This window comes from Rhopilema esculentum, chromosome 12 (assembly GCF_057945365.1).
Source record: "Rhopilema esculentum isolate cy_ngs chromosome 12, ASM5794536v1, whole genome shotgun sequence".
In the NCBI taxonomy this organism is placed as follows: domain Eukaryota; kingdom Metazoa; phylum Cnidaria; class Scyphozoa; order Rhizostomeae; family Rhizostomatidae; genus Rhopilema; species Rhopilema esculentum.
The window spans coordinates 613,555-640,920 of NC_142826.1; the positions used below are offsets into that span (position 1 = coordinate 613,555).

Consider the following 27,366-nt stretch of genomic DNA (forward strand, 5'->3'; position numbering starts at 1 on the left):
CTTAAACAATCAATGTACAAATTAAATAGTGGATTCATTCGGTGTAATGCTGTTCATATGATTACTCCTAAATATGTGATTCCATTACTGTTTCTGTTTCTCGAGAAACCTGCCTTGTGTTCAACTGTTTTTGCAAAAAGACAATAACCCTTCCTTTTTCTCCTAAAAGCCTATATTTTCTTCTTTGAAAAAAGGGGGCGCGTCACAGACAGAGGCGTTGCCAAAATGGGGTACAGGGTGTTCGGTACCCCCTAACAATGTGTCCGTCGGCACATCGAGGATTTTCGCCGGGGAAAGATGGAATTATTGCACTCGCTCTGTAACCTTTTTGCAACAATTGTGACATATTAAAATTTCTGTGCAGTTGAACTTTCAAAGTATGGAGTATAAACTTTGAAATAGAAACGCATAAAAGTAGCATGTAAGTAGAATTTTTACCTTTTGACCACACCCTTAGAGAGTTAGACACGCCCATTTTGTCGACAAAAATAATCTCTTCGCTTCTCCAAACAATTTTATTGGCTCCGCCCCTGGTCACAGAGGACGTATCCCTCGCTTTTTTTTAAATTAAAGGCTTAAATTCGCCAAGAGTTTTATAAAGATGAAACTGTGGATGGCAACAAATATATAAAACCAAAATATACAAGCATAACAGCGTCAGCAAAATTTCGCTACAAAGCGGGTACGAGGGAATTCTCTTTTTCATTGCTGACCTCTGAGTATAAAATCGGGTACTAAAATGCCAATCATCCGGCTGGGGTTTCTAGCAAAATTTACCATTTTTGGCCGTTTCTCGTTTTGGAAAAAGTTTTAGGCAAGCATTTCGAAGTTTCAATTTTTAGGTCTTATTCAGGGACGCCGGAGAAAGGGCGCGCGGGGGGTCAACCTTTTGATAGGAAGGGCAAGTGGGTCCTTTTCAATAAAGTGCCCTTGAAACTGGTCAATTGTAATAACCAGAGAGATTCATATGAAATTCTGAACATCTCAAAACTTGTAAAATAATTCCTTATGCTGAAAGTTAGCCAGCGTTCAGTGGCTCGGGCCCTGCAATCGGATTCTTCTGAATAAAAGTTATTTTCAAACATATTTCTCACTGACGAAAACAAGATAAAATGCAGCAAATTAACGTACGACTTGTCAAGAGTGTAATCGGTCTACCTCTTGTATCATCAATTGTCTTATCTTTGATGGAATATCGATCTTGATATCAAAGATCATAAAAGGGTTGTTCTTCTTGCTAACTAATTATGGCGTGGTCAGCAAAGATTTCTAAAGAGTCCCATCAAAAATCAAATATTTATATCAAAATGTGCAGTTTCTTTAAAATTAGACATGGTCCACGATGTTATCTTGTCGGAATATCGTAGGCCTGCCCCTTAATAAATGAAATCCTGAATTTCCGCCACTCCCAGCGCTGAATATACCTATAGAAGATAGAAATAAAAAGGCAGTTGCGTAGAAATTTGTAGAAGCTTAGAATTATCTTTCAAATGCTCTTTTACTCAAGCCTGCCCCCTTGCCGCTTGGTTGTTCCGACGTCCCTGGTCTTATTCACTAAAATTTGTAAATCAGTGAAATTTTCTTTGTAATATTTCATGTTGTTTATGGGATTAAGAACCGATTTCTTTTTGTGCTCAGGGAAAGATCCGATACACTAAGAAGAGGGGGAAGTGAGATCAAGTTAGACCCCGGGATGCAAGAAGAGGGTAAGCACGGGGAGGGTTTCTGGCGTCTCTTGTTTATCCTGGGAACAATGCCCGTATTTGTTAAAAAATCGATAAGTCACAAGGCCGATGAACAAGAGTTTAGGGAGGTAGTGTGAGAGCGTGAGATCAACTTGTTGATGATAGAAATAGCTTTTGATTGGTTGTTATCAAGAAGACGCACATATAATTATGGGTGCTTTTTGTGCAAGCAAGTAATTTGGGCAAGCCATCGTCTAAAACATCTTCTAAATCATTACCGCGTGATGCTTGGATGTGGTTGGGTTGGCCCATACAGCTAAAACGCATGGAAATGGACTGTCGATAATAAAGAAAACTAACATGACGTAGAAATTCATGACGTAATCTATGTTGTACGAACGATATACTTTGTTATGCGTTCTACAGAATTAAGAAAGGCGGAGCAACAAGTAGTAAATTTGAAGTGGGTAATACACGCACAGATTGGTTATATTTAGATGTTCTAAGAATACTAAAAAGGATTTTATCTGAAAAGCAATTACGAGGGCGGATCAAGCAATACGCAGCATTACATGCATTAACAATAAAAACGTTGCTGATTATATGACAGTTAAAAAGAGGCAACAGGACCAAGCATGTATTTTCCGGTCCCGACTGATTAAAAATTCATTATCAATCATTTACAATCACGGTCATTCCTTAGAATTCAGACTTCTTACACAATCCTTTTACATTAACTCAAAACTGTTTACCCTAATCACATCCTAAATCATACACTAAAAACTACAAAACAAAATCAGAATGACATTAGTAAGGACAGGTGTCAACCAATAATGACACTACATGAGTCCGAACACCTCTTCAGTCTCCGGATCAATGTCGATGTCAAAAAAGCAAGGCCGTGTTGGCAACCCTGGCATTGTACTCATCTACGAGAAACCGAAGTTGTGTTACTCGATGTGAACTGAGGTGCGAAATGAATTGAACTGTGTTACTCGAATGGGGATGCAGTCGATCATTAGAAATGCCTTAAACTTTGAAAAAATGAGGATAGATACAAATCTGAAATAGAACAAGGTATGGCAGATGAAAAGCTCTTTGCGAACTACAAAATAAAAGCTGTATGTTGGACAATCTAAGGTCTGAGTAAATATCATAAACGGACAATTTTCAAGTTCATAGTTTAAATGGTTGTTAGAACTCCAGTCGAGGAAATCCTAAATTTCAATGATTTGACTCATAGTGGCATAAGGTGGCTATAGCAAAAAGTTGTTGTAATATGGAATATAGAGAACTGAAAACTTACTGTTCCAACCAGTGGATAAAGGAACCCTGCACCAACGCTTGCTCGGACATCCCTAATTGGCAGAACAAAACCTAAACGTTGGAAACAAAAACCAGTTTAGTAATCAAGGAAATGAGGAAATAACTGGAGTTAACCACAGTGCATTCGATAAGCGTTAATACAGTTTTTAGCTAGCTTTGCTTATGAATTATTTCTTAAAAACCTGCTTTATTGGAAGGCAGTCACTGAAACTGAACACTAGGATGCTTGAAGCCATAGTAAAATAGAAATGTGCTACAAAACGCTTAGAAAAATCCATGGCCACTATTTTTTAAATGTATTCTTGCGTAGCTTTCTTAATTCAATTTAGAACCTACATGTTTACGTTTATAGTGACTGCAGGGAAGCAGCGTATCCACCTGCCGTCTTTGGCATCGTTTCGTCATAAATTTGCAAGTTAGTAAATTGTTTGGAAAAGCATATCATGAAATGAGAAACAAATAATTTACTGTAACACAAGGATATCATCAAAGGAAGATTTACCTGTAGGAACGCCTTTCAATTCAGGATTGTGTGATAATGAAAGATGGGTCTTTGCCATGCAAATTGGCAGATCATTGAAGCCCTAAAACACAATAACACTGTTGATGACAACTGATTGGGTAAAAAATATCATTGGACAAGGGCTGTTTAACTAATGCCATCAAAAAACACAAGCTGGAAACACACTACTCCATCTCTCGAAAGTAATGACGTAACTCAAAATTATATGCAAATATTACTGACAACAGATGTAAATATGGAGAGAAGTAACCCAATGCGATCTATAATTTACACTACTTTATGCAATAGTAGGTACTAACGGCAATGGAATTACTGGTAACAAGAATTAAAAGACGCTAAACCCTTTTCAATTTCATCATAACAAATAAAATATTTTTAAATAAAAAAATGAGCATTACCTGTGTCTTGTATCTTTCGATTCGCTGTTTTGCTTCTTCCCCAAGATCTATTCCATCTGCACCATAAATTTTCTTTGCAATAATTTCAATCTTTTCTTCGATGGGGAGCTACGGTGCCAAGGTATGTTTCGTTCAATAAGGCAAATAACAGAATAAAAGATTGGGTGCACTGGCAAATGACAAACGTTTCCAAAGTATAGAATAGGATCCTTTAGAGGCCACAGGAGAGAAGGTCTTCTTTCTAGATTTAATGGTATGGATGAGATAAAATGTTATGGAGACAAAGAAAGGAAATGCCCACTGGATCATGTGTGGAGTAACCAATCCGCTTCCGTTACGACACAGGCTTTGGTATGATACAACAGCTATTTTAGGTGTAAAAAGTAGACTTACTTTGACGTCATAAAGAAATGAAAAATTACTCTTCTCTTTAGAAGCAGCTTCAACAGCTTTCGCCAAATTAACGGCACCAGCACCTAAGCAAAACAGTTAAATGGCCACCAGTTAAGAAACTTTTAGGACCGAGAGCGAAATATCAAGATAAATAGAATAACTTTGTTCCACTAGTAACGACACTACTTGATTGGATAATCTAAAACAAAAATGACACGAGAAGGACCGAGGAGCAAAGGGCAGGGTTCGAAACAAAGGTATTTGGAACAAATGTCACCTTTAACCAATCTCTCATAAGGACATTTACATATTATCTTATTTATAGGATGGTTTGAGGCCCATGTGCTCTTGAACCCCCATCTTATTTCAAAATAGAATTTTCTAAAACTATAAACTACTTAAATAGAAATGTCTCTAAGACATTTGCATGAAATTTTAGTTGCTCGGTTGATTGGCTGATAAATATGTTCTTTTTTGGTAACATGGCAGTGACATGATCATGTTCTTGTGACATGGTTATTTTCTGGCAAATCGAACCTTGGTTAAAAACTGGCTAAACAGGGAGCTACAATCAGAAAGTTATGTCATAGGAAGTGAAGGGCAGTTAGTTCCCCATGCCCCTGCTATCAAAGGTGCTGATGATGCTAATGATGATAATGGAGATAATAACTGAGACAAAAACCCAGACAAAAACCAAGACAAAAACCAAGACAAAAACTTGTTATTGTTCCTTCACCTCCATCAGCCCAGTGAGTGCAAGATACTGCGTCAAATGCTCCAGCCTCTTTGCTTAATTTTTGAATAAGCTCAATTTCAGCGTCTGTATCCGTCCTAAATAATTACAGAAAATTCAGCATATCATAAAACTATCTATCTTTGGTCACATAACTATCTTTGGAAATGGAGTGAGGGTTGCCATAGGCTTACGGTAGGGAGATATTATTATCATAGGCTTACGGGGAAGAAGTTTTTGATCCATCAGGTATAAAACTAGTAACATTTTAACGTGCGTTAAAATAATTTGAGCCTTCTCGTTCTCAAGATGGATTGATCAGCCTGCTGCAATTGTTTCTTTATAGAATGCTCTAAGAAATACTATAAAGAAATGTCTGAAATACTATGATGAAAAACATACTCAAATCGATTAACTGCTACTACAACGGGTACCCCAAACAGATGTGCATTTTCTATCTGCTTCTTCAGATTGCAAAAACCCGAACGGACAAGCTCGATATCCTGAAAGCAAAATAAAAAGAAGAGATGAATAACATGAATAACATTTCCATGAATAACATTTACTTTTAATCAGCGAATACAATGGCTATGTGCCCTGAGATACATGTAGCGTGAACTGAACTGAACTGATAATTGCTCTCTAGTCTCATACAACACGGCGAGGTCTCAAGATGGACGCTGCAATGTAGAAACAATGCTGGCCTGGAGAAGCTCGATCCAGTCTTTTTTTGAGATCAGTGGTCGGAGCTCATCGAAAACAGGAGAAGCTCGATCCAGTCTTTTTTTGAGATCAGTGGTCGGAGCTAATCGAAAACAGTAAATATGAATGTATCTTGAAAAAACTATTGCAAGGACGTTTTGCATGTCCGTATAATTGCTCCATAATCATCCTCTCATTTGACCCCTAATCTACCAACAGCAAAAAGCAGAAGAAAGGTAGGCTGCTGCCTTTGAAAGGTCAATTTTGTAATCCTTAGTCAGTAAGGGATGCTCCTGCTTGTAGTATGTGATAAAATAAAGTAAATGCAGATAGGCTTGAATAAATTCCCTCTAATTGCCTGGGGCATTAACGTATTTTACCATATTTTATCTGCATAGCCTTTTGTGCTGTCTCATTTCATTACCTTCGATTCTTCCAAACATTAACTTGTATCAAAATATCACGATTCGGCCATGGAGAAAAAGGTCTAGGCTGCAAATTAAAAAGTGTTTATAACTCATGTAATGCCCTCTGTGAATAATTTCGAAATTTTCTAACGGCCTTTTGCATCAAGAATAATAAGACTGGGTGCACTGGCAAATGACAAACGTTTCCAAAGTATATAATGGGATCCTTTAGAGGCCACAGGAGAGAAGGTCTTCTTTCTAGCTTTAATGGTATGGATGAGATAAAGTGAGATGAGACTGCACAAGGCATCAAGAGTAGGTGTTTACAGTTACTTCCTCTTTATGTAAGTACATTGCGACATTTTTTCGATCAGGATATTTTACTGGTTTTGATTAGAACTTCTTCTTATGAATTAGAACTTCTTAATTTTATGCAATTCATAAGTATGAAAAAATCTATTTGTGTTGTGTTCTGTAGAAAAGTATCGTTTTCATCATAGTTACTTGCCAACTGATGTAAGAAAATTATATGAAAGAGCATTAGCTTGTCCTTTAAATCTTCCTATCCTGCCTATTCTAACCAAGCCCCCACCCAGCCACGCCCTACTCCACCCTTATCTTAAAAGAGAATACCCAGTTGAGAAAGTCAAGCCACGCTACTGTCTGAAGCATTATCAAGACAAGCAAACTTGTATTTCTCTTCTCTGATATAAGTTACTATATGTCTAAACAGTTCCTAAGTTCCTAAACAGGAGTCTAGCAGGTTTACGCGAAAGTAGTTTGTGGGCCTCGCTGTCACGAAAGTCAATTAATGCAAAAAATCACCTCGCTGGTGTAAGATGACGCCAACGGCTGACCGGCAACAACCTAAAAATTAAGTGTTTAATTTTAAAACATCAAATTATCAAATAGAAATCAAACCACTGCGATTCCATCAAGGACTAATGTTATCAATTTACGCTGTCATACCTTATACGTTTATCATGACAACTAATTCAAATTGAATGAGGTATGTCTGCAAAAGAGGGATGAGGGATGTGAGATGTGACGAACCTTTGGTCCTCCTCCATGCATTTTCAATGCTCTAACGGTGGCCACGATTACTGCACAGTTAGGCAGCAAACCTGAAATGAATTGAAAACAATAGACACTATAGAATTGAAAGCTATAGATTAGACCACTAAACTGCAAAAAATAACAATCACTTCATCCGAATTTATTTTACACTGCTTCTATTCTACCTTTTCTAGACAAAGACCAAGCGTGCTGTCATTTCTTTTCATACACATGGATTCAGTTCCATTCTCTAATCAATCGCAAGGACCGCATTCTGCATACAAAATAATACTGTTAGATAAAGACAGTGTGTTTTTAAAATAACAAACAAAAATTGGATACCACTATAACGGCACTTGATATTGAAAAACTTTTCCATCCCAATATCTGCACCAAATCCACATTCAGTCACTGAAAAAAATTCAGCATGTTTAAGAACGGTCAGATGTAGTAAAACTTAAAACAAATTGGAATCTTTGTAACAAAAAAAATTAAGCAAACAGAGAACATCTCACCTACAAATCCATCTTCTCCTACTAACTTGAGGGCAATTTTGTCCGCGAGAATTGAAGAATTTCCGTGAGCAATATTTGCAAACGGACCAGCATGCACAAAAACTGGAGTACCCTAAAATGATAAGCATTTATGCTCTTTCAAAATGCAAGGATAAAGTTGATGACGAAAAATTGAGGGATAATCAATAACACCTGTTCTTCAAATAACATTGCTTCATCAGCTTCTTATTTTTGCTTGATCTTTCTTAATTCTGGCCTTCCTTTCAGATTCAATTATGTTCGTATCTATAAAACTATCAAACTAAAGTAAAATTACAACTAGATATTTACCTCCAGCGTCTGCATTAGATTCGGTCGAATTGCATCCTTCATGAGCACAGTCAATGCACCCCCAATACCCTTGCAGAAAATAAAAAGGGTTTGCTCAGAGATTACAAAATGAGTTAACAATACTTCTCTTACTGTAAATGAATTAAATGATCAAATTTAATAAACTCAAGGTTTCTCTCAGCTCTACTCACAAGATCATCTGCTGTGATGGGAGAGCCATCCTTGCTACTAGCGACAACAATATGACCCAGTCTACAAAAATCATATTGACAATCTTTCACGACCAATTAAATATGAACATAGGCATGATTAATATGTAATTGAAATCGATTAAAGTTATGACAAAACTCTCCCACTATATAATATCTTGGCTTTTTCACGTGCCATGTCATTTTTGACGAACTACATAAGTTTTATGCAATAGCTGCAGAGAAGACACATCCTTTTTGTCTGTGGTAACATTTTAGTATACAGAACCGTGCTTTTGTAAGTAGTTCAGCTAGTAATACGTCACTGCCAAATAACATAGTATAGTACATTTGACTAATGTTATGATCAATATGTAATGACTAATATAATGGCCAAAAATAAACTCAATTGTGTTATGCAAATATGTACGACTTTTACCTTTGTCTCATGTCTTTAAGATCGGTTGTCAGCGCAAGAATGGCCATTATTTCACTCGCAACAGTAATGTCGAATTGACACTGATAAAAGCAAAAAAAACATAAAAACAGGAAACAAATTTAAAGAGCATCTCAAAAAGCATAACTGCATGACTTTGTGTAATTGAGAAATGTGGAAAACTAAAAAATTATTATTTAGTCAAGTCCATATCTCTTTAGTCATTTGATGAAAAGCACCAAAGAATAAAGTTTCTCCGTATTTGATGCGCGGGGATTACAAACGAATGATCGATGGATATGACACAAACGAATTCTTTAACAAGTAAAAAGTATGAAAAAAGGAACCAAAAGCATGGTAATGCCATCGCCCAAAATTAAAATAATATTTCTAATTTGAATCACTTTTACCTATGTAACATCAACAAAAATCAATTTAAAAGAGTAATGTTAAAAATTCCATAGCGTAAATAAACAGAAAGCCACCTCTCTTGTTTTTCCTTTTTCGGTTGGAGATTGTCCTATGGTAATCTTCCTGAGAAACCGATCATTCGTATCAATCACTGAAAACGGTCAAACAGTTTAGTTTAAGTTGATATTGATGTTATTCATAGAATGTACAAACCAGTAATTACAGGCAGAAGTATCTACTCGTGGCCCCCATATTCTTGTTTGACCAAATACACTTGGGAAGAAACCTTGTAAGGTGAATTTGACAAAAAGCTTCTTTTCCTCTTTAGAGCTTAATGCAGAGAGGCATCTTTAGGCAGCATTTGGTATCACCGGCGGATTTCTAGGCATCTGAGGTTATCAAAAACAAATCTTTAGATCTTGTTAATATTGAAAACAATGTAGCCCCTAAACAAATCCTGAAAACCAAACATAAACGACAAATGTGGATGGTCACAAAAGGATTCTCCCCATAAGAGGTACCATGATTTAAAAATACACCCTTATGTTGACCACAGCAAAAAGACACTCGCCAAATGAAACCACGCAGAACAAAGCAAATTATATCAAATTTCCCCCAAACAAACCTCTTTGCCATGTGATCGTGCTTTGATCAAAATCAAGCCGTACGAACTTTGAAATTTCCTCTTTCGTCAATTCATTTGGATCCGTTTTATCTATTCCAAGTTTCTATGAAAAAAAAAACAAAATACCACGGTCAAGCATGAGAAAGCAACCTTGGCATTAAAAGAACCAAAATAGGTACAGTGTGGAAGGTTACCTTTTCAGAAAAGACTGAACATGTGTACAAGTTTAAAACAAAAACATCTTGATATGCGTGAGACGTTTTTCAAAACTAATGAATTATGAGAAAGAAAAGAGGATGTGAAGACTAAGTTCAAAGATCGCAATAAAATCGGAAAATTTGAAAATACGAGTCTCCTGGAAAGTAATGGCAACTTTGAATGACGAACCTTGAGTCTCTGATGCATGACGGGAGCAAAACTTCGCTTTCCGTTCTTTTCAGGGACCAGTCGATTCCACAACGCCTTTAATAAAAGTTAAATTAATGAATTGTATTCAATGTATATATCATTGAGAACAAATATGTAAGTTTTAGATTGTATTTTGAATGCATGTCGTAATACCTGGTCAGACTGAGTCGATTCGTGAAAGATCCTCGCATCGATAGCAGCAGCTGTAGAGAGCAGAGTAACAGTAAAATAAAATTCCAAATGAAAATCGCACAAAGATTATGAATCATAAAATCATTATTAGGGGGCTTCTTAGGTAACTTTTCCATGAAAAACATTTTCAAACTACATAGAAATCACGAGCCGGAATGATTAGAAAGAATGATCAAAAATCAAGAAGCAAAAAAACATACCCAGTAGGTTATTTGCTGCAGTAATGGCGTGGATATCTCCCGTTAAGTGCAGATTGAACTAGAAGCAATTTTAAGGAAACTTTTGAAAAAATAACATGATTATATCGGGCTGCCATATAGTGCTTGATGGCGTACAGGCTAACATTTGCCTGATGACCGCATTAAGCGTGAAACTCAAAGCTGCAATTCAGAACATTCCTGTTTTATATACAAGACGTAAAGCTTGAAAAATATGAACCTGCTATGCAAACCGCTTCCTAGATTTAGCATTTCAAAACAAAATTGAAAGTTTGGTGTCATATTGCTTCAAGTCTCTTTTGCACCCTTCATCAAGAGACCAATCAAGCTAGAAATTAACATTTCAATACTGCACTCGCAAATCAAACACTGTAGATACTGAAACTCCAGATGGGAAGCGAAGTTTGATTTGAAACTTGGTGATAAGGATAAATACGACAGTCATTTTAGAAAAAGACAGAGCCAGCTCATTTCATGATAGTTATTGATATGACACCGATTCGATTTGCGTTCCAATACGAAGACCAAGTAGCGACGTTAACTGTTGTGTTACGGGGAAGAAATCACGGTTCGAGCTATTGCTTCAACATTTCAGTTCAAGACACATCGGCACAAACGGTTTCATCTGAAGAAGAACATTTTGATAAGATCTCCTATTATCCTCAGCTAAAAAGAATGTGTGGAAAATTTTGTTTCTGACACTTTATTATCATTAATTGTGCATACCTAATTAACTATCAAATCTAGAAATAAGGAAAGTTCCTGTAAAAAACCATGAGCTAGAAAGTCACGAGAGAGTCAAAACAAGGAAATTTAATCAAAAGAACTCTGAAAGTTTAGAATGATTGGTGTGACCTCTAGTTATTAACTAACTTTCGGTGATCAACAAGTCAAATTCGTTTACACCTTTGTCAAAGATTGAACATTGTGATGCAGGATGCGTACATTGTGTTTAAAAGTTTTGCTACGCATAGATGGCATTGAATTTTTCGAGCAAGTAGAAATTTTTCAATACCTCTTCCATTGGAATAACTTGCGAATAGCCACCCCCAGCGGCTCCACCTTCAAAAAAACATCGAACTTACTTATTTAGAGAAAATGGGCATTGGTGTTGAAACATGTTCAACAAACTTAGCTTATCATAAAAGTGGAAAATGTCATTTCAAAATAGAAAAGGTGAAATTGAATAAAATAGTGGAAAAAAATAAAAAGTTTACGATATGTTTATGTGCACTATTATAGAGCCCAGATCAGATGATGAGTTGAGGTGCACGTAGAAAACACTACCGGACATGCAGAATCCGCTATGGGGAAGAGGAGTACAATGCCTGCCAATAATACTTGGAACACCAAGCAATTTGCTTTTTATTTCGCATCTTTCATTTTTTTTTCGAAAAAATCACTGCTTCCAACTCACTTCCCCCTAAAACTATGTTGATTACTATCATAAGACAACTATCATAAAAGAAACCATTAATATAATAAATTGCGTACGGTACGTGCGGTACGAATGTAAGTAAAATGTACCAGGAATAAATGACAGATTAATGAATAACATATATTCCCGGTAGATTTCAATTACATTCATAATTATGATAAAAGAAAGGTAATAGAAGATATTTCCAAATCTCCTGCGCCGTTCTATAGCAAACAAAAAATGTTTCCTTGGGGAGGTGGGAATGGCTGAATAAGACCTAGACAATTGACTTCAGTGTTCCAAGACGTATGGCAGGCATTGTGGCTCTTCCCTGGTTCATTCAGTAGTTATTTCAATTGTAAGCAGAAAGAAGAATAAGTTACAAATAAAGAAAATGACATAAACAATTGGCAAATGTCAGTGTCTTCCTAGCATTTTAAAGCCACATTAGAGAATGCACTAAATAGTTTGCTTCTATCATTTAGTTCCCGTTGAATAAGAATCAGAGGAGGGATCACCTTTGATTCCAAACGTTGGTCCTTGAGACGGCTGCCTTAGGCAAGCAAAGATGTTTTTCTTGAGGTTAGCACCAAAAGCCTGTGATAACCCAACAGTTGTTGTACTTTTACCTTCGCCAAGAGGTGTGGGAGTTATGCTGTAATATGCATTTTACATCGATATAATTTTAAAGTCACTAATGCAGTTAAGCAGAACCTTATCTAGCTTATTATCATGGGCAATTGGATCCAAGTCTCCTTTCCTTCTTAGATAATTCAACATTTAAACATTAGCTGTTTCTTTCAGTCACTGAAATAATAAGAACCCTTGAATTTACCTGAATAAACTCTAAAATTTGCTTTGTTTAAAACAAGACTATGCTCATTACTTCATTCAAATCAACAAATGCCTTAAAATGGACAATCATTTCCAACTTTGTGACCAACTTTGAACATCTCCTTTCACTTAAAAGAGATGAACAATCCAATCAAAATATTCATCATAAAATGTTTAAGTCCAAAACGGAATTTTTGAAGGAAGTGTTTTCGAAGGAAGGTTTATGAAGTTGTCGGATACATTTTCAGACGAACTCAATTAACATTGCAGCAAAAGAAGTCTGTATTCTTTAATAATCAGGAATGCAATGGCCAGTTTGTTTGGTTTGAAATTGAAAAGTTCAGTATCATTGGCACATGATTTATGCTCTTTTAGTGTATGTAAGAACTTTTTCAGGAGATTACTTGATGTACTCATGCCCCTATTGTTAATTCTATCAATACGATGCAAATAAGACAATGTCAAAAACAAGTTTTAATGTGGCATACCCTGCAACAACAACATATTTCCCATCAGGCCTTTCTTTCAGCCTTTCCAAAACGCTGAGTGACACCTTGGCTTTTGTTTTACCATAGAAATCAATCTAAGAATAAATGGTATCAAACATGAACATCACCAAACCCTAACAAGATACAAACAAATCAAGAGGAGAATCGAAGTAAAAAATCATTTAGAAACTGAAGCATTGCATAAATTGATAATTTACTTACTTCTTCTGGTAACAGTCGCAACTCTTCAGCAAGTTGACTGACATGTTTTGGCTTTTGAGATCTTGAAATCTTTATGTCACTGTTTCAGAGAATTGCTGGCAATTTGATTATTCAGTTTCCAACAAATAAAAAATTAATTTAGAAAGTGCAAGGTGGCTTTATTATGAACAAAAATGAGAAACAAAACAAAGGAATTTCTTTTACCATTGCAAACAAATTAATTTCAGCCTAAAATCGCTCTTTACCACTATCTATGTTCATAGCTGGGGTTTCAAAATAAAACGATTCTAGCTTATAAAAAACTTACCTTGCTACCAGAAAATATACTTTATAAGCAGATTTTCTTCACACCGACAAGTTTAGAAATAATTTAAAACAAAGTTTCATAAAATATTACCTAGGGACAGGCCTCTGTAGTTCCAAATGGAGGGTTTTCAAATCCCAGTCCTATGTAACAAAAAACAATTACACCTTTACTAAAAACAGGTATACTGATAAAAAGCTCAAGAAAATTTACAACTAATTTTAGAAAAAATTGTGAAAAATCACAACATTGTATCACAAGACAAGGAAAGCTCAAAGATAGATTTCAGGTAAAGGTTTTATTCAAGTTGTCAAGATTTAAAGTTTGCAATGATAAAATTGAGGTTTTATGAAGAGTGTTTGTTCTACTATGACCAAAAGCCAGGTGTCTACTTTTTATATGTAGACAACACATATACCATTTTCAAAAGAGAGGCTGAGTGTGATATTTCTCTAAAACACCTTAATATCCTACACCCAGCCCTCCAGTTTACGTTTGAAAAGGAAATAATGATTCCTTGCCATTTCTGGACGTTTTGGTCAAAAAGTCTAACACTAGATTTCTTACTGTATCTCCCCAGCCCACTTTTACTGGTCAGTACATAAGCTGGAATTCTTTTTGCCCAGAAACAACACAAAGTCAAACTCATCTAAACTTCAGTGCACATGGCACTTATGATCTGCTCTAAAACTAAATTCCACGCAGAGCTAGACAAACTTGAAACAATCTTTCTGGAAAATGGCTCTCTGGGAGATGTCATTTTGTTTTACCTTAGGTTTTTCAGCTGTCCAAAAGTTCAGTCCACAAAATATCTTGGATTGATAACACTTCCTTGCAATTTGAAAGTCAGATTAAACAGGCCATCAAAAAATGTTTCTTTGCTGTCAATCCTCCTATTGTATACAGTAGTAGGAGAGCCCCTTCATCCATTCAAAAGGATTGCGTTCCTACCACCCAAAAGAGTTTTCTTATCTACGTGCCAGTGTGATTCTCGCTATGTAGGACACACAACCCAAAGATTGGGGGACAGGATAAAACAACATGTTCCTTCCAACATAAAAAACCAAAACTGCCCGCAAAATAACAGCCTCCTCTATCATGTAGGTCTAAAAACAAAGTAAAAACCAGTGACTCTGCCATTGGACAACACCCTTTAGACAACCCAGATTGTGCAAAACTCTATGATGATGACATGTTTCAGATAATTCGCAGAGCCCTGTTGTCTTTTTATCTAGCAGTTTTGATATTGATCTACATACAAACAAAAAACTGTCATTGTGTAGAAAAAAGAGTTTATTTTCTCTATTGGACTCCAGTGGTATTTTCCTATAGGCAAACAGCACTGATTGGACAACTCTGCCGGTCATGTGCCTGCGTTTTAACTGATTGGCCTACCTCGATCCACAACTGGGTATATATTTTCCATTGTATTCTTTCAAACCCTCATTCTGACATTTTATACTCTGAGGAGTGTTAAACGAAAAATCTTTTTGTATTATGTTCAGAAATGTTTGCTTTTTTAAAAACCATTTTCAAGTTCTGTACTGCCAAAAAATTGTTCACATTTTAAAGGCTACCTTGAAGGCACTTATAAAAGATTTCCTATGACTAGTCATGAAGTTTCATGCTCCTTTGGCCAATTTTTCAAATAAGATAGATGACAATTTGGTATAAATTTATCAAATATGATAGATGAAAATCCCTACTTCGATCCACAAATTGGTGAAGAGTTGAAGAGTTTTCTATCTATGACTTTGAAGAGTATCAGACGAAAAGCTTTAGTATGACTCAAAATGCTTGCTTTTTTCCTTGTTATAGGCAATGTTTCTCACAAAATTACAACAAATAGTGAAATCTTCAAAAATTTCTGACAAATTTGGCATTTTAGGGGAGGATGTAGCTCCCTGCCCCCTACAGCCACTTCACCCCTGGTACCAGAAGCTAAAAATTCCAAAATCGAACAGCTGCAGTTAGAGATGATGTTTAGATCAGCCCCCTCCCCACACCAGTTATGATTTTCTTCTGCAGTTTTGATTTTCTGTCAAAATTCAGTTCAGTCAGTGTGCTAACATTCCATAATCTTTGTATCATTATAGGGAAAATCAGTGCACAGCAAGTGAGGCTAATTATGTTGATCTGTCATGAAATTGCCAGTTCTCTGTAATACACAGCACATTTTCTTAAAATTCTCCAAACCTGCAGACCCCCACAGACAGTGCTGATGGCACACCTAAAAACTAGATCTTTCTTGCAAAGTTTATAGTGCTGGTACATCTGTATTTCAGTTTGGCACACCCATACCTGTTGTGCTTGGCCAAGATTTTGCTAAAATTGACCATACTTGACAAGCTTGCTCTTCACCAGGGAAATAGAAGCATACCTCCAAAACAATGACTGCAAAAGCTGAACAATTTTGCCCCTTATCAACATCACTATTTAAATCATGCACATAAGAAAGATACTGACAAGATTTGCTTTAATGGGAGAGCTTTCTACTTCTTTTACTGTATTGCAACAGCTAAAAACTGGTTAAAAGGAGGACATTTCATATGAATAAACTAAGCTGCATTTGCAAAATTTTGTCGGCCATTCTGTTTTATTAAATTCTGTAGCAAGCTGCTGCATGCAAGAAATACATTACCATGCTGCATGCAAGAAATGGGGAAAAGATAATTTTTGGCGTTTATTTAAATCATTGAAAAATGCCCATTGAGGCTTCGTCATGCCATGTAATTGTGCACCCAGCCCACCTGATACAGATGTTCTTCTCACGTGCATCGTCATGATATGGTATTGATACCGATACCCACACAGGGCCTGCCTTAACAGACAACAGGCTTGGGGATTTGTTCTGCACATTAATAACAACTGTTTCTTGACCATAATTACACCCTTTATAAAACTTTGTTCGCAATCATGAAATGCACATCAGTCTAATAAATCAATGAAACTCGTAATGAATTACCTCTGCACTTTCCATTTTGCACAGCACACCTGATGGCATCTACACTGAAAAAGAAACATATCAGGTTGCCGTGCAGCAACAACAACATAGTTGTTCATTCTTTTTTACTCTGATGAAGCCCTGTATGCCGGGGCGAAATATTAGTATATTCTTTAAATTTAATTTATTTTGAAAATTTTATTTCGTGACATTGGATTCTCGTCGTCGTATTGCTTTGTTCCTGTATATCTTTCATAGTTGTTCATGACCACCCCTAACATCCATAACAACAAATGCAGCAAATGCAGGGTTGCTGAACTCCCTCTGTCAATGTCTTTGAGGGGGGACCACCTAGCAAATTGGGGCTACCGTACAGACGTTTTTGTGCCACAAAGGACTTAGAAGAATCCTTGTTTACATAACATATGTATGTTGGCACTAATAGCAAGCTGAGCTGTTGATTACAAATAAGCGCTGATCCCTCAATGAAATTAGAGGATAACTTTTCGTTACACGTCATCGTCGTAGCGTAGTCTGTCTTCTTTTGCATTGCAACGTGAAAGAATTTTTCACAGGTGAAATGAATGAGTGAAAATCTTCATCTTCTATTTCTTCATCTTCTATTTCTTCATCTTTTGTCTCTTCATCTTCTGTCTCTTCATTTTCTTCCATTTTTACTTTTGTTTTTTAATCTCCTGTCTCTTCATCATCTGTCTCTGCATTTTCTGTCTCTTCATCTTCTATTTCTTCATCTTCTTTCTTTCCGTCTTCTGCTTCTTCATTTTCTGTTTCTTCATCTTCTTTTTTCGTCTTCTGCTTCTTCATCTTCTGTCTCTTCATTTTCTTCCATTTTTACTTTTTTTTTAATCTTCTGTTTCTTCAGCTTCTGCATAGCTACCTTCAACTTTTACGTTAAGAACGATAACGTACTTAAAAATATATTCGATGCGTGTTCAATCCCAGTTCTTGACGAAACCCACAGAAGAACTTACGTTAATGAGGCTCGTCATAAATGGAGTACAAATCGGTTCAATTAAAATTTATTTTGACATGCGTACTAGCAAGATGCACGGCAAATAGCTAACAGCTTTATTAATATAATTTTTAGGGTATTTGTTGCTTAAAAACAGTTACCCATGTAATGTAGTGGATATGAAAGTAATATGAGAAATAGGCCTAATAGAATATTCACGGTCACGGCAATCATCACAGGACAGATTGAGTTTGCGGCATTCTTTTAAAATTCTACTTCTTTGCAACACACGCGGGGAATTTATATTCTTTTAAAATTTGACATATGGAAACAGACCTGTCAACCCTCCCGGTTCAGCCGGGAGACTCCCGGTTTTGACTGCTTTCTCCCGGTCTCCCGGTTTTTAAAATTTTTCTCCCGGCTTCAACGATGTCTAGCAGAGGGTCTGGGAGGTTCTTCACCAAATATCCGATTGAACTGCGCATCTTATGTTTCAAAGACAGGTCCATTGTGTATGTTTTCCTTTTTACATTGAATTCCACATGAAAACAGTTTTTTGTTAGTGCTTACTGATTAACAAAAAAGCACTAAATGTTATTATGAAGATACTTCTCTTGATCACTTTTGTCATAAACTGTTTGCCGAGCACAACATTTTATCAGGTATATTTATTCCCTTAACAATTTCTGTGATCTCCCTGTTTTTGACCGAATCTCCCTGTTTTTCTTTAGGAAAAATCTAAAATCTCCAGGTTTTGAAAATTTAAGGTTGACAGGTCATTGGAAATTTTTGAGCAAACAGTTGACCCAAATTCAGGGAATTAATACCAAGAGGGATATTCGGAGTTTAAATGCGGTGGGTGATACCTTTGCTCAGCCCTTCCTGGGCATGAAACGTCGTAAATTTGGCCATGAACATAAAAGGTTGTCCGTCTCTGCGCTACCCCATGGCTGTCATAGATTGTTTTTATTCTTGTGAATATAATGAATTTGAACTGGGCGGTACGAATGTTTACAAATATTTGCCAAGTAATGATGACTAAGCAAATGGAATTCAGCAACACAAAGGGAAGACTCCGCAACGCCATGACCATAATCACCGGCGTTTACCAGTGAGAGGACAAGCATGGCCGACGCTACTGCCAAGTTACTCGGTGTTTCATAACTGACTGGCACAAGATCAATTCCAGTAAACCAAAATGTAAGGTTGAGTTTTTAAAGTATTTATTTTCCGTTGTATCGATGCTTTTCTCATGGAATTTTTTTAAATATTGTTAGAATATTTGTTTTCAAGAGTATGGCCTAGGCCACTGACGAGTGGACACAAACAGTCAAATTTGCTATATCTCCTTCTGTTACTATTTGTTATAACCAGATGTCTTATTTTCTCTTGACCATATTTTTAACTGATAAAGTTGATAATTCCATATATCGTTATCTATATATTGCCTGAAAATTTTTAAATCGCGTGTTCTTTACTCTGCTCAGGCCCAAAGCAAAAGGTCGACGTCGCCACATCTCCAATGATGACTCGAAACCAAAGTTATGGACTGCTAGAATGTGCCCATACGCCCAGAGGGCTACGTTCGCCCTGCATTTTAAAGGAGTTGACTACGATTCAATTGAAGTAGACATGAAAAACAAGCCTGCAGAATTATTAGATATAAATCCAGATGGCCAAGTTCCTGCAATGATGGACCAAGGCAACCCTCTTTATGAATCCAATATTTGTGTTGAATATATAGATGAGACATGGGAGTCACCCTCTGGTTTGGATTTAATGCCACAGGACCCGGCAGGAAGAGCAAAACAAAGAATATGGTGTGATTTTATTGAAAAGAAAATAATAACACCGTTCTTTTGCATGCGAAAGGAGGAAGAACGGGAAAATGCAATGCAAAAGTTATTAAATGGATTTGCTAAGATAAGCCAAGAAATGTCTAAGTCAAAAGGACCATATTTTGCAGGTCCAGAACTAAGCATGGTTGATGTAGCATTTGCACCATTCATAAATAGGATGGTCATTGCAGAATGTTTTTTTAATTTCAAAATTCCAAAAACTGAGAAGTACACTGGATTTCATACATGGTGGGAAGCAATTCAAAACCATCCAAGTTATATAGCAACCAAAGTTGATAATGGATTTCTACTCGAGTATGCAAGAAATAAATTAAAATCTTGTACTACTTGTTCAAGATCATGTGCAAGCATGAAGTAGGTTCCATTTTAAGGGAATATCTCCATCATGTGGAGGATGATTTGTTTCTAATGAAGTAACCAATAATGATTTATTAGAAACTCTTGCTACTCCATGGCCCTCCACTTTCAAGTTCAAGGTTTGGCCTCTGCAACGATTTACATTAATTTGCAGAAGTATAAGAAGTACCAATAGTCGAAGTAAATAAAATTTTGCTCATATATGTAGAATAATCAAACTTTTTATCTATAAATAAGTATAAATAAGGACCCCTTACATGAATAACTGTACATGAAGCTAACTTCATTTGACTGAAATATGTAAGATGCATAATACTAACATAATGTATAAAAGTGTTTATGTACCTAGTAAAGTTGTATATGCTAAAATGTGAACTTGAATGAGTGGTAATAAGCTTTTGGCCATGTGCATATCGCTCATCAACGTTGAATTTTTTTTTAGCTATGTAAAACCTTGCATCTTACAATGTAAAACTAACCACAAGTTTGTTTAAACAGTAAGATGTTCTAATGAACTAAATGTTTGGCTTGAAGTTATCTCAGAATGAATGGCATCATTGTTCAGTTTGTGGAGAACCCAGCCTGTTCTTTGCACTTTCTATGGTGTTCTGTAGCAACATAGTGACAGTCATTGGACCAACACCTTTCAGGAAATGAAAAATGTCCACATAAATACACTCATAGAATAACAAAGTAACTAAGGTAGTGCTAAAACAATGTATATAAATATGTGCTTGCAAATGTAATGACAAGGTTCTATTTTTGAAAATGTTTCAAAAGCCTAAAAAGATATTAAGTAATGATTAAATTAAATCATTTATTAGGAGGTCTTTAGTGACAATACCTGAATACATGATGGACACAGTGAAAACAAATTTTATTGCAAATACCTAGAAATCTTACCTCCAGGCACTGGAGTTATCCATGCAGCCTTCTTATTTGCTTCCCAAAAATTAACATCACCCACCAAGCGCTTTCCACTTTTCTTTGTTTCATCTTAGGATAAAAAAGTCCTTCTGTTTTATGTTTGATTGTGCAAATAAACATGCACGAGATATTAAATTGACAAATAAACATATTTTGTTTTGTTGATTAGTGGACTTGCCAACATTAACTCACCTGGTATGACATTGATACCACAATCTATAACAACTGCTCCCTCTTTGATCCAGTCTCCCTACAAAGATTTGCAAATACTAGGTACAGTCAATTGTTTGGCCAATATAAAGGTCATATAGCAGCATGGCCCCTACACTTGAATATCAAACAAGCTTACTTGATTGTCTGTCAAAGGAAGATCTTTTCAGCTGCCTAGTTGTCAAATTAGTAAGCTCCTTTATCCAGAAAATTTTTAGTACCCTTCCCCCTTTGACATGAAGTAATTAAAGTAATTAGAAAACTATCATATTCTATGATAAGGTTTTCAACTTTTATTTCAATTATGTCTCTTCAGTACAACTAATACGCCTTCACTGCAAATTACCCTTTATCAATGTTAATAATATTTATTATATTTTGAGACATTCCCCTCACCTGGACAAGTTCTTGCTGGCCACAGGCAACTACCAAAATGTCAGCTTGTCGTGCCTGGGGAAAGTTTTCAATTGTGAATATCTTATCAACCTTGCTTGCTTACCAACCTGTAAATATCTTAACTAAACTTTGCTTGAGGCAAGTTTAACTTTTCTAATTCTGAATTATCAATTTTTAAGATCAAAGCTGATTTGCAACCATTTTGTATCAATCCTATCAAACAGTGTATAATAACCTACAGGTTTTGTATTAAGCATCTGCTACAACTTTTATTATTGGGTCATTATTTGAAACATTTCTTACTTCTGCAGGACTCAGTGTATTTGTTTCCTAGTGTGCTCTTTCTAACTAGTTTTCCTCGTTGCAGGTAAATTTATTAGTCTCTTAATATATAGTTTAACTTAATTCATTTCGATTGAAGCTGTAATATGGCATTTTCTTTGGTAAATTATCAAATATATATTTGTAAAGATTCTTGAGGTATTTTGATTGTCATAAACTCTTAGCAATATAAAAGAATTCATTCAAACATTGTTGTGGGAAATTGCCATATCACTAAAAGCTGCTTTTTACACACAATCCATTCTTAAATACTCACAATACTAGGAAGATCTTGTGTTTTTGAGTGACAAATTGTAACAGTTGCATGGTTCCATGTGAGAAGATTTGACATTGGAGAACCCTTCAATTAAATAATTGTAAATTAGAATCTTTAGTAAAAAGAGTAAATCTTAAAGTAGCTTACTAAATTATCCAAATACTTAGGCAGTATCCTATCAAGAGTTGAGAAAGGAGTCAGATTCTTTCAAGCCCTCTTCTGACAGGGACCCCAAAGTGTAAGGATACGAAGAATAAAGTTAACATGAAGAATGTTCTATCAGAACTTGAAGAATGTTCAAAACTTGCCTAAATACTTGCCTAAGAAATATGACCTCAAATCACTATATTGGGGGCCTGGCATGTAATTTCAGTTGATATCAAAAGTATTTTCATGTCATCATGATCAGACTCAGTTAAATTTACTCTGAGTGGACTTAGCAGACACACATTAGCAGGCTTGCTTAAAAAGAGTTGTAAATACAAACCACAATTTTGCTCCGTCCAATCACAACAGCATTTTTTCCTTTGACATTGACACCAGTTTTTTCAATCAGTTTCAAACATCCTCTTGGAGTGCATGGTATGAAGCAGTTATTAAGTTGTCCTCTAGCAAGCCTACCAGCATTGATGTCATGGAGACTAGAATAAGAATCATGTTTAAGAACAAAATGAAATGAATTTTGCATAGCTGGTTTTAATTTTGAAGTAGGCATGGTATAATGTGATGAAGAAGCAGATCAACTATAAAAATCAAATCTAATAAAAATTTACCCATCAACATCTTTTTCTGGCAAAACTGTATTCGTACACAAGTCTGCATCAATTTTTTCAACACAGTCAAGTGGCAGCTGAACAATAATACCATGTATTTTTGGGTCGTTATTCAAATTTGTTATAGCTTCAATCACCTGCAAAGAAATACTTTGTTATAGCTTCAATCAGAATAGCACATTATTGTTTAAAAATGACTTTATAAGGTAAGGAAGATAAAAATAATGAAAACTATTGTTTATCAGTCTGCCATAGAGCGCTTGATGATGTATAGACACAGCTTTACATATGTTCATGTATAGAAAATGATGGTTCTAGGTTGCTTTTTGCTATCCACCTGTTATAAGATAAAACATTAACGCAAAATGACTTTAGGATATGATTGAATTTTGTAATAAAGCTTACCTCTGCTTGGGTTACAGTTTTTGGTAACTTGACATGTCTTGCCTCCATTCCAATCTTAAAATTAATTTGCTGAATTAGAAGGGGGAAAAAGAACTCACAAAAGGGCCATTTTCTATCAAGCATATTCTTGCTTAAGAATGACTGTTAAAAATCTGTCAAAAAAGAAATAAAAATGATATTGTGAGACGAACCTCTCTTGCAGTTTTACATTTTGTATTGACATAAACATTGGAGTCTGCTCTATCTCCAACCTGAAATAGGAAAGACATTTACAAAGACAGTCTATTGCAAAATCATGTTCAATTATTCCTTTTTTGCTTATGACACATCCATCAATTGTAATTTTAATTTCAGTAACTAAAGGTAGAAATCCTAAAAATCCATTCTCTGACGTAATTCCTCTTGGGAATCTTCTTTTGGTTTACCAACCATGGTAAAATCATAAATGAATGTATGTGTGTATTTATGTACGTATAATTCATCGCAATAATTGTAATTACAAGTTATAAAAGTTAAAAAGATTAGAATACAATTATAAAAATTAAAAACAAAGATAAACACCTCTATTTCAATGGCAGGGATAGCATTAAAAGGTCAAGCTGACCTTATTTCTAAGAACTTCTCTAGAAGAAAGTTGTAATCATGGAAGGGAATAGCTTGGAAATATACTTTTAGGATTGGCCTAACAAAATAGGAAAAACACACACTTCCATTTGGAAAGCAAATGTCAACTTAACAGAGAGCAGAACAATTCATTACCTGTACAATTGCCAAACCAGGTTTGAAATTAGGATAGGATTCTCTGACTTGCTCAATATCAAGTTTCAAATAATCTTTAACTTCACTAAAATTCAAAGAATTTTTTGGATCATAAAATTTACGAAAATTGCTGACAATTGTGCCATGTTTAATACATGATATAAACATACAATTCAAAGAAATGCCCTTGTCAAATAAACATAATATAAAACATATAGATACTTTTCTACCATTATTAGTGCTAACAATGTCTGATTTGAGGTCCAAAGAAATTTTTCCTTGGGAAGAGGCTAATCAGGATGTTTCCATATCATCCCCTCTCTTTTCTCTCTCCCCTTGATTTCTTTTAATTTTGTTTATATTCATCTTTGTCCTATTTGTATGGCTCATTTTGTCTTTTCATAATTTTCATAATTTTGTCTTTTCGCTAAATTTTCATAAATGTAATTTTCTTCAAAACCTGCAAAATTCAAAATGATAAACATCAGTTTCATTTTGGGAAATAATGTCAATGATCTATAGAGCTAGGCTAAAAAGTGTTTTGATCTATCCCAGTGCAACACATTCGATTAAAAATGTTAATAGAAAATCATATTTTGTCTTTTATTTTCAGTAATTTCAAATATAATCTCAGCATTACAATTATTATAAAGGCTAGCAAATAATGCAAACTGCGTAAATAGGTTTCCCGGAGACGTGGGCTATAGCTCACACCCACCCAAACCCAGCGCAAAATAAATTTGCGAAGGCTTTTCAATGCCCATGCAGTTTTTTCAAATCAACGTTCTCATTTTATCAGTTTAGCTTCCAAATGTTTATACTACTTACTGCTAAATATCAGAGTGTTAGTAAATAAAGAGAAAGAGGTCTTACACATCTATGTGTTTATCAAATGGCGTTATAAATAGAATTCCTTTTTCGTTTCCTTTTATAGCACAAGTTTAACAAACTATTGTATTATTTGCTAAACAGTTCTTTTTGCAGATAAAGGGCCTTTTATAGCCCACATTGTTTTTTTCCTGAAGAGGCCTGGGTCAAACTGAGTTACAGTAAATGGGCATGGAAAATTTTTTAATGTCAAATTTGCTGAAATTGACATACATTTTTTAAAAGAATTAATAAATTGAAGTTCAGACTGACTGCTCCTAATTTTTCGAAAACCTTGAGGCTGGATTGTTCTTAATTTGTTCATAAATGACTAGAGTATTAGCAGTTTAAATTATTGTGCTCAAGGGGGGTGTTCAGGCCCCTTTGCCAAAGTTAGTGGGCCACACTTTATTTTCTAACAATCACCCTTAGAATGCAAAAAAGTTCTTACTCTTGAAAAAAACTTTTAATCTTAAATCAGCTTCAAAAGGCTTATATCAGTTGCACTTCTACATCATCATTACCTTTTATAGAAATGTAGCCCTCTGTACCATATAAGAAAGCTACATTAAACTCATTTAAAAGTTTAATACATATCTTATAATTTTCTAATTTAATTGCAACAAGAAATAATTTGATGTTGTTTTAAGCCACCAAACTGTAGGGTGTGGTAAAAAAATTCCAGAGGAGTACCCCTAAACCCCCTTCCTTTTTCTTGTCTCTCTTCCCTCAGCTACATCTTCATGCCTTTGGTAAAGGTCTGCCCACCTTTGCCCCATAATACTTTGGGCATCCCTGAACATCATCTAATCACTTATGATGTTCCTACTCCATCAAGGTCTTCAACATTTTGCCTTGTTCCCATTGATAGAAGGCTCATCACTGAAATCAGTTTCCTTGGTGAGTAATGCTTCTTTTGAACATTTTCATTTGAGAAATTGTTTTCTGTTTTTTGTTAACATAGTTTCTTGTTACATTTCATCTCATGCTGAAAGTCCAGGTTGGAAATAAAAACATTTAGCACAGTTGGTGGTTTGATTGATTGAAGGCCAATAAACACATAGCCAAAAGTCATGTTGGATGAGATCTTTCCTGCATTCCCCTGCATAACCATGTTTTTTTGTCATGACATTAATGAAAACAACACAAAAAGGGACAAAGCTGTCCATTTCCCCAGGCCTCAACAGAAATTTGATTTCATTGAAAAAAGTAAATTATGCCTGTCTTTATTTATATTGCCCAGAGATCATTGGATTCCATGATTCTCATATTTTTTGTTGGGTGGGGTTGGGGGTGGGGTTTTCGACAAGGTATGCAAACATTGCAAATGTATATCAACAAACCTTTTTTCAAAATAACATTTTACAGTACCTCATTGGTCAGCCTCAACTTGTTCCTAACTTTTTCTAATTATTGACTAACTTTGAGACTTGCATTCTTACAAAATCGTTCTCATAAAAAAGAATGGATAGAAATAGCTCCAAGAAGGGCTGTCGGGCCATATACCCTTAATGATTTGGTTACACAATGATACATAATAATAGTATACATCATAATCATAGAGGTACATATGCGTTAATGAACAAAGTAAAACTATTCCTTTAAATTTTATGGAAAAAAATAAAAAATATTAAAATAAAATAAAAAATAAAAAATTACATTATTTTATAATAATTATGTAACCTATCACAAGTTAAATTATTATGTAACTTGTAAGTATATTTTATAGATAGAATTACAATGAAATTGAACTCTGTGTTGGATTTTCTTCCCCAAAATCAAAACTGCCACGAGCTCGTACGACCAGAAAGCGATGACACACTGGTGCCAAGACGGGACCTTCTCGCACATGGAGAAGAAAGTAGGTTAAATCTCAAAAAAGCACCGTTGAACACTATTTTTCGCGCTTTTAAGATCCAATACGATGATTTTTGAAGAGAATGAAGTCTTTAGAACGCTTCACCGTGTTTTAAAAGAAGTCTGCTGGGAAATGAAAATTTCTAAGGAACAATTGTGGCGAGCCTCTGTCGTCACCAAGTAAAAACCTGGCCTCAGCGGTAGTGACAAGTTTCACGGTAAACTTTTCACAGCAGATAAATCTAAAGCAGTCAAAATTCAGTACACATTCAACAATAAAACAAATGAAATTAAAGAGAAACACGTACTTGGCGATTGCTTTTCCATCAATGATTCGCGCCATTTCTTCTTTTAAAATGCCCCCGCCACTCACGCTTGAACTTATGAGCAATGAATGGTAAAATTTGTTGTTGTTGGTGTTCCAAACTCGTTTTTTATAAGAAACTGGCTCTAAGAAACGAGTACTGGACCGTCAGAAAATATTAAGAAACTTCGGTACATGAAGCAAAAAATTAGGAAACTATTAAATCGTGATAAAACTGAGAACAACGAAATTTTGTAATAAAATCCACTAACATGGGGGGCGGGGTGCAGTACCCCCCAGGATTTTTTTGCCGGGCAAAAGAAGCT

General features: G+C 35.4%; 2 protein-coding genes across 2 annotated transcripts; one reads left to right on the forward strand and one right to left on the reverse strand.

Annotated features, from left to right (window-relative positions):
• Positions 1–2,028: 2,028 nt before the first annotated feature.
• LOC135681174 (C-1-tetrahydrofolate synthase, cytoplasmic) lies at positions 2,029–27,184 on the reverse strand. The gene is made up of 37 exons (XM_089111674.1): positions 27,045–27,184; positions 24,013–24,097; positions 23,445–23,504; positions 23,254–23,307; positions 22,849–22,985; positions 22,563–22,716; positions 22,076–22,159; positions 21,478–21,531; positions 21,064–21,121; positions 20,848–20,940; positions 20,540–20,587; positions 18,645–18,660; positions 18,095–18,113; positions 13,905–13,954; positions 13,508–13,586; positions 13,286–13,380; positions 12,482–12,618; positions 11,562–11,608; positions 10,529–10,586; positions 10,290–10,339; positions 10,116–10,190; positions 9,729–9,831; positions 9,178–9,254; positions 8,696–8,775; positions 8,260–8,320; positions 8,069–8,137; positions 7,739–7,850; positions 7,566–7,634; positions 7,221–7,291; positions 6,993–7,034; positions 5,461–5,561; positions 5,062–5,156; positions 4,326–4,408; positions 3,933–4,040; positions 3,514–3,595; positions 2,992–3,062; positions 2,029–2,614 (listed from the first exon to the last, which is right to left on the reverse strand). Exons 1-37 carry the CDS (start codon positions 27,077–27,079, stop codon positions 2,525–2,527), a joined length of 2,802 nt encoding a protein of 933 aa, XP_088967800.1. The 5' UTR covers positions 27,080–27,184; the 3' UTR covers positions 2,029–2,524.
• On the forward strand, positions 18,766–21,951 carry LOC135681173 (uncharacterized). The gene is made up of 2 exons (XM_065195497.2): positions 18,766–18,928; positions 19,216–21,951. Coding segments are annotated over exons 1-2 (732 nt in total). The 5' UTR covers positions 18,766–18,926; the 3' UTR covers positions 19,946–21,951.
• Positions 27,185–27,366: the final 182 nt, after the last annotated feature.

Coding starts and splice junctions, on each gene's coding strand:
- LOC135681174 (XM_089111674.1), bottom strand. CDS start 27,079: ATGGCGCGAATCATTGATGGAAAAGCAATCGCCAA. Junction 11,609..12,481: donor ACCAACGTTTGGAATCAAAG/GTGATCCCTCCT, acceptor GTTTTTTTGAAG/GTGGAGCCGCTGGGGGTGGC. Junction 3,596..3,932: donor TCGAAAGATACAAGACACAG/GTAATGCTCATT, acceptor ATTGTGTTTTAG/GGCTTCAATGATCTGCCAAT.